The sequence below is a fragment of the Pediculus humanus genome, genomic scaffold, assembly GCF_000006295.1.
Source record: "Pediculus humanus corporis 1103172107590 genomic scaffold, whole genome shotgun sequence".
Classification (NCBI taxonomy): domain Eukaryota; kingdom Metazoa; phylum Arthropoda; class Insecta; order Psocodea; family Pediculidae; genus Pediculus; species Pediculus humanus.
Genome location: NW_002987204.1, coordinates 196,603 through 204,450, shown reverse-complemented (window position 1 = coordinate 204,450; position 7,848 = coordinate 196,603). Strand labels below are relative to the sequence as shown.

General features: G+C 25.7%; 2 protein-coding genes across 2 annotated transcripts; both read left to right on the top strand.

Annotated features, from left to right (window-relative positions):
* Positions 1 to 2,183: 2,183 nt before the first annotated feature.
* On the top strand, positions 2,184 to 3,089 carry Phum_PHUM227510 (uncharacterized protein; the record flags this gene model as incomplete). Its single annotated transcript, XM_002425866.1, has 3 exons — positions 2,184 to 2,455; positions 2,641 to 2,780; positions 3,070 to 3,089. 3 exons carry the CDS (start codon positions 2,184 to 2,186, stop codon positions 3,087 to 3,089), a joined length of 432 nt encoding a protein of 143 aa, XP_002425911.1.
* A 2,556-nt stretch (positions 3,090 to 5,645) lies between these two features.
* Phum_PHUM227500 (uncharacterized protein) lies at positions 5,646 to 6,388 on the top strand (the record flags this gene model as incomplete). The annotated part of the gene is made up of 3 exons (XM_002425865.1): positions 5,646 to 5,885; positions 6,000 to 6,091; positions 6,325 to 6,388. 3 exons carry the CDS (start codon positions 5,646 to 5,648, stop codon positions 6,386 to 6,388), a joined length of 396 nt encoding a protein of 131 aa, XP_002425910.1.
* Between the last annotated feature and the right edge of the window lie 1,460 nt (positions 6,389 to 7,848).

The window sequence follows — 7,848 nt, the reverse complement described above, 5'->3', positions numbered from 1 at the left end:
CCTGCCGATTTTTTTTAAACTAAAAGATTTTTACACAAATCATTTAAAAAAAAAAATAGGAAAATCTCAAACCGGAAGTTGAAAACATAATCTTTATAAAAAAAAATTTTTTTTTTCTTTTTCTTTTTCTCACAACATCCGGATTTTAATCTCATCAATTTTTATTTTATTTTTTATTTTATTTTTTTCCTTTGATAAAAAAAAGAAATAAAAGTTTCCAAAAAAAAAAAAAAAAAAAAAAAGAAACCGGACAGAAGATATCTCTCTCCCTCTCCCACTCTCTCTCTTTCTCTTTCTAATTTTGGATAAATTCCAGAAAAGTTCACAAAATCAACGAACCAATTAAACCGGGGAAAACTTTTTATTGAAAAAAAAAAAAAAAAAATGCAAACTGAAACTTCCGACAGGAAGTTCTGTTTAAAAAAAAAAAAAAAAAAAAAGATGGTTTAATGTTCAAACTTATTTTAATTTATTATTATTTCTCTCCCCCCCACCTCTCCAAAAAAAAAAAATTTTCCCAATTTCTTTTTTTTTTTTTTTTCTAAAAAAAAACTTTTTTTTTTTTTTTTTTTCAATCTAATTTAAGAGGGGAGAGATTTAATTAGATTTAACCCGTTTACTTCTTTTTACGGGCCAAAAAAATTCTTTTTGTTTGTTTCTGAACACAATTTCCCCTCCCCCCCGGATTTCCCCCCCGATTTCTACCCCTTTTTTTTATGAATTATGTTTGTTTTAAAATCCCTTTTAGGAACATAATAATGATAAAACAACATTTTATTGTAAAATCTCCGTTTAAACATAATAAAACAAAAACAAAATAAATAAAAATTAATTAAATAATGACGTCACTGATTATATTATAATTTTTAATTAATTAATTAATTATTTTCAAAACCATTGAAAATCACCATCATTATTATTATTATTATCATCATCATCATCATATTTTTTCTAAAACTTTTTACACCGTGTGTTTTTTTCAAAAAATTCATTCAATCATTCATTCATTCATTCATTCAACCTCGATTAACAGAAGAAATTTTTTTCTCATTCAAAATCTTTTAAAATTAATATTTCAATAAGTTTTAATTTTTTTTTTTTTTCTTTTCATTTTACAAGTATAAATCATTATTATTATTATATTAAAAAATTAATTATTCATAATTTATTAAAAAATAATAATAATAATAATAATAAAATTTGTAATTAATTATTCATTTAATGCAACGCGCGCGCGTTCGTTGATTAAAAAAAAAAAAAAAAAAAATCTGGTACAAATTGTTTCTTTTTTTTTTTTTTTTTTTTATTAGGTTCGAATACCATTTAATGCGTTTTGGTAACCAATAATAATAATAATAATAATGATTAAAAATCTCGACACGATTATCGATAATAATCGAAATTTTTTTTTTCTTTTTAATTTAGGTTCGAATGTGTTTTACTGGGTCTTCTCGTTGGGAATTTTTTATTTAATAAATTTAACTCATAGCGAATCCATTGAAATCGTCACGCCGGAATCGAATACGGTGACTAAAAAACCAACCAATCCTCCGTACGTTGGTAGTGATAATGATAATGACAGTAAGAACAACAACGCAAACAACAAAAACAAAACAATCGATTGGAATAGTAACGATAGTTACATAAATGCTTATTTGGAACTTAAAAGAAAAATTCCGGCGAGGAGAAAAAATGATGATGGTGGTGGTGGTGGTGATGGCGACGACTTATCAACGAGTCCGACAACACCAAAAACATCATCATTATCATCACCTTACAACACGGTCATACGTTCTTCTTACCTACCTGAAAATAAATATCCTTCCATCACGCAACAACAACACCAACAACAACAACAAGAATATTGGACACAAGTTCGTCCTTCTTACCAAAATTTATATCCGGTTTACGGTCCTGTTAATCACCACCCCCACCCTACCCAACACCACTACACCCACCACGAAGACGTTCTTCCTCATTCTTCGTCATCATCGTGGCATAATAAACCATACTCATCGGGAGCGGGTGGTCTTTCTCTACTCTTACCTTTTTTACCTAAAAAAATATCAATGAAATTAATTTTTAAAATTTTACTTAAATTAATTTTATTTAAAATGTTTGTTAAATTCGTTGCCGTCGTTTGTTTGTTATTGTTCATACCTTTGTTGGAATCTAAAAAATCAATGGGAGGAGGAGGAGGTGGTGGAAGTAATACAGATGACGAAATGAAAAAAATTGAAAAAATCGATTACATAACCAACATAATATGGAACAGCATAGAGAAAAAGAAAAAACATTACGGTAACGAAACAACAGCAGCAACAGGAACAGCAACAACAACAACAAAGCCGGAACCAACGGAAGAAGAAATCGAACAAGATAAATTAGAAGCAGAAGAATTACAAGAAATAAAAAAAATTGCAGATGTCATCGACATGGAACCCAATCTCCCAGGGTAAGACATTTTCTTTTTCTTTTTTTTTTTAAAACGTAACAAATGCAAAAGGAAAATCGAATAACAAAAAATCGGAAAAATCACGTAAATAATTTCTCTTTCTCCCGCCATTTTTTTTTTCTCTTATTCATCTGCTCCCACGTTTCTAAATTGTCTGGAATTTTTTTTTTTTTTTTTACCAACAGAGCTTCGACTATTGGATTTTTACGTAGATGTGCTTCATTTATGAACGCCATTTCAAACATAATGCTCATGTATGTTAAAAGACAAAACAATCCACAAAGCCATTGGACAACACGTTTTATTCAAAGACTAAGAGAATATTGTAAGTTTTTCATTTATTTATCATTATTATCATTAACATCGCCATCATCATCATCATCAACGTCACCATGAACGTCATCAACGTCATCATAATCGATCGAATCCTTTCGCCCGTTATAATTAATTTAAATTTTCTCGTAATTTTTTTTTAAAAAACATTTCCTTATACGGTTAAATAATTTAATATTATCATTATCATTATTATTATTATTATTATTATTATTATTATTATTATTATTATTATTTATTCAATTCACGAATTTAAAAAAAAAAAAAAAAAATTTAACGAGTTCAAACCAAACACATGTAAATATCTGTTCTCATTTTTTTCCTTTTTTTTTTTTTTTTTGATTCTTTTTTCCTTTTTTATTTTTCCTTTTTTTTTCTTCCTTTTTGATCGAATACAAAAAAAAAAAAAGGAAAAAAAGCGTTTTAAAAAAGGATTTCTGTCGTTTTTTCCTCTCTTACTTTTGTTTGTAATACTTAAAAAAAAAAAAAAAAAAAAGTATTGAAAATTTAAATAACGTCTTTAAAAAGAAAAGAAAAAATTTTTTTTTTTTTTTCATCATTTTCCCGCTCTCATCTTCCTTGTTCTTATTCGAATTTTACCGAAATTAACCGAACTTTTCCGAATTTAAACCATATGAAGAGAAAGGGTAAGAGAGAAGGAAAAAAAAAAGGGGAAATTAAAAAGACCCTGCGTGCTCATAAATTCATTACGAACGCGTTAAACATTTTAAAATTAATAATATTTAATTTTTTTTTAAAAAAAAAAAAAAGGAAAAACTTGGTAAAAAAATTTTTTTTTACATTTTTTCCAGGCGTCGTAAAATTAATAACTATAATAATAATAATAATAATAATAATAATTAACGAACCCGTCATTAGTATTAACAAAAAAAAAAAATAATAATAATAAAAAACCGTTCAAATAAAAATAATAATAATAATTTCACCCAACTCCCCCCCTCCCGAAAAACAAAAATTTTAATCGTTTTTATTTATTGCTCTCTAAATTTTTTTTTTTTAAATGCCCGCATCGTTTTTTTTGAAATAATGATAATGATGATGATGATGGAATGGAAAGATTTTTAATAAAAAAAAAAAAAAAAATTAATTATTCCCCACTTAATAATAATGTTGTTAATTCCCGTTTAAACCTTTTTTTTTTTTTTTGTTTTTTTTTTTGTTTTTTACACGTGATTCGTATCGCTTAGAGGGTCAAAAATTTTTAAATTTTCATTCAAAACAATTTAAAAAAAAAAAAAAACATGTCAAAACAACAATAATAATAATAATAGTTAAATTAATTTTTTTTTTTCAACGTCATAACATATTCAATACCCGTATTTGCGCTCGCCCGAACGCGCGCGAGCACAAAATTACAAAACCTACAAACGTTTGAGCGGGGGGAGGGAGGGGGAGGAGTCAAAACTTCAAAAAAAAAAACGACCTAAATATATATATATATATATATATTTTTTTCTTTTGTTTGTGTGCCTGAGAGAGAGAGAGGGAGAGAGAAAGGGAGGAAGGAAGAAAGAAAAAAAAATTTAAAACTATATTTCATAATTTTTTATTTAAAAAAAAAAAAAAAAAAAAAAAAAACTAAACTAAAGAGATCCTCAACAAAAAATCTCGAGTTGAAATTATTGTTAAAATAAAAACAAAATAATTCTTTTTAATGGCATCGTATAAAATTTAGATTTTAAAAAAAAATGAGTTTTGGTTAAGACAGACCCGTATCTCTCTCTCTCCCCCCTCTTACGCCCCCCCCACCCACCTCTCGTGCGACGCCCCCTAACGCCCTATTGCCCCTCAAAATAAAAAACCAATTTAAGTGGGTTAAAAATAATTATTTTGTTCTTTATAACAAATTTATTTTACATTTTTGTTTTATTTATTTACAAATAATAAAAAAAAAAATTTTTTTTTTTAAATTTTATTCCAGTTGGACAAACACGAGGATGATGATGATTACGATAATTCAATGAATGATTGATTGAATGAATGAATGAATGAATGGGAAAAAAATAACGAAATATGAACAACATCGACATGAACTGCAGCTATCACAACGACAACAAGAACAACCACAACAAACAATTTCTGTTTGATGTGTAGATTGTTTAAGCATTAGCATGACAGACTTATGTTTATTTATTTATTTATTAATTAATTTATTTATGTATTTATTTGTGACGTTTTTGTTTTAAATAAATTTTTATTTATTCCATTTTGCCAAAATCGAATAAAATGGCAAAAATTAAAAAAAATTTCCTATTTTTTCTCATATTTGTAGAAAAATGATTTCGTAATCAATTAATAATTTATTATCATTATCATTATTATTATTATTATTATTATTATTATTATTATTATTATTAAAGTAAAACGGAAAACAACGAAAAAAAAAATAATAATAATAATTTTTTTTGTTCCGAATTCTTTTTCTTTAAAAATAAAACTTATTTAAATTTTAAACATGACAACTTAAACAAACTTTAAAACAAAAAAAATAAACAATAATAATAACAATAACAATAATAATAATAATAATAATAATAATAATAATAATGTTTTTCAAAATTTAATACAAAGTTTTTATTTTTTTACTTTTTTTTTTTTTTTTAAATTTAAAAAAAAAAGTTTAAAAAAAAAGAAAAAAAAAATTCAAAATTTAAAAATGATTTCGACGACATTTTAAGTATCAGGTACGTTTTTTAATTAATATTTTTTTAAAAAATAAATTACCACAGTTGTTGCGACAACATAATCGTCAACATTTTCCGCCTTCCCTTTTCTTTCAGGTACGCTAAAGAATATTTTTGTTTTTTTTTGTTTATTCGATAAGGAAAAATCCAATATGGATTCCGACGCAATCATATCAACGTCAAACGAATATAATTTTACGACGGATGACACTCAAACGGCAAATGTGACATTGGTCAGTTGTAGCACGTGCAATAGAAAGTTTTTCCCAAACAGGCTCGTCATTCATGAGAAAATATGTAAAAACAAAAGGAAACCTCAAGTGTTTGACATACACGCCATGAGAATAAGAGGAACCGTAATGGAAAAATTTAAAACTCAAATTAAAACAGAAGTAGGAACTACTATTATTATTATTATTATTATTATTAACATTATCATTATCATTTATCGATTAACAGTAATTTTAATTTTTATCAATAATTTATGCGTATATATATTCGAATAGGATAAACCGATTGTTAAAGAAGTTCAATGTCCTACATGTTCTCGTACTTTCAATCCGGAAGCTGCCGGAAGACACATACCCATATGTGCAAAGTTACAAAAGAAAAATAAAAACGTCGAACAAAAAAAGCAAAAGGAAAAAAAGAATTTAATTAAAAAAAGTTAATTTCATTACAGATATTTATTTTCAGATATTAATTTTTTACTTTTTTAATTTGTATTTTAAATCGCGCGTGTGTAAATGTTCACGGCGGACATTTTGAAAATTTTTAATAAAAAAAAAAAAAAAAAAAAAAAAAACCGTCGTCGATCGAAATATAAAATAGAAAAGTTTTTAAATCATCGATTGACGATAATCAATATGAATATTTCAAGGTTACGCATCATTAATTTCGCGATAAAACGCCTTAAACTCGAACTTCGTAATACGAATAAAGCAAACTATTTCGATATAAATCAATTTTCCTACAATTTCCATCCCCCTTTCATAATTTTTCCCTCGTGCATTCCATCCTTAATGTAAGCACAGTATACAAATTTGCACCTATAAACTTAAGTAATCTGTAGGATGTTCAGAATTTTTCTAATCATAAATGAAATTTAAATTTGACAAAACATGTTACAATGAAACAAACTAACTTAAGAGAAGGGTTAAAGTAATGTACAGTCAATAGATTCACACTTAAAACAAGAGTACAGAGATTTTATATTCACCTGATACCTCAGATTAATTAAATACGAAAATTTTTAATACTTTTAATGGCAAAATACGTTAAAATGTATCAGGCAAACATAAAAAAATGGGGGTGTACAGGGATTTTATATTTTTCTGATACCTTAAATTGATAATTATAAACTATGTTGTATTGAGACAAACTAACTCAAGAAAAGGGGTAAAACAACCAACAATCAATAAATTAACCCTTAAAGTGAGGCTCTTACTTGTAATAATCAAATGTACTAATACATCTTCTAGATTTTTTTTATTTCCCACGCTTCCTTTTGACACATGACAAACCGTTGACTACTTTTTAAATTTAAACTTAAAATAATATAATTATCACTTAAATAATAACAAAAAAACTAATTATATCACAATAAACTAAACTCAATTAAACAAAACCTATAACTAAATTTTTAAATAAAACTATATTAAAATTAATTAATTAAGTTGACATGAATTGTAAACGCGTGTCAACCATCGTAGAACTCCCCCGCGCCCTCTCTCATTATTATTATTATTATTATTCTATTATTAGTTAATAACTACCGTAAAAAAAAAAAAAAAAAAAATTTATTTTTTTATTTTTTTATTTCGTACGTCCATTAAAGTCGAGCCAAATGAGGATAATTTTCTTTTTTTTTTCTTTTTTTTTTTTTTTCATACCGGAAATAGTAAATTTTATGGGTGTGGTTTTCATACCCCCGTAGGGGGTTAATAACGTGTGAGATTTTTTACACGAAGGTGTTATAAAAAAAAAAAAAAAAAAAAAAACTATGGGAATATGAGTTAATTAGAATTTATTAAACGTGTAAATCACGAGGAAAAAAAAAAATGAATTATTTTTAACTTGTTTGAGATTTTTTTTTTTTTTTTTTTTCCTGGGGGGGAGGGAGGAATAAGGGTGTTGGTAAAAATGTTTATTCCTTTTCGGAAAATAACAAAATGATATAAATAAAAATCCCAAAAAATTTTCCTCATTCAAAAATTAAAAAAAAAAAAAATGTCAATATGCCGAGATGAATTTTTTTCTCTCTTTCATTTCTTGTTGAAAAGAAAATAATTAACTAATTAATTATTTAATTAATTAATTAATTAATACGAGAAAATCTGATTTTGATGTCGGCGC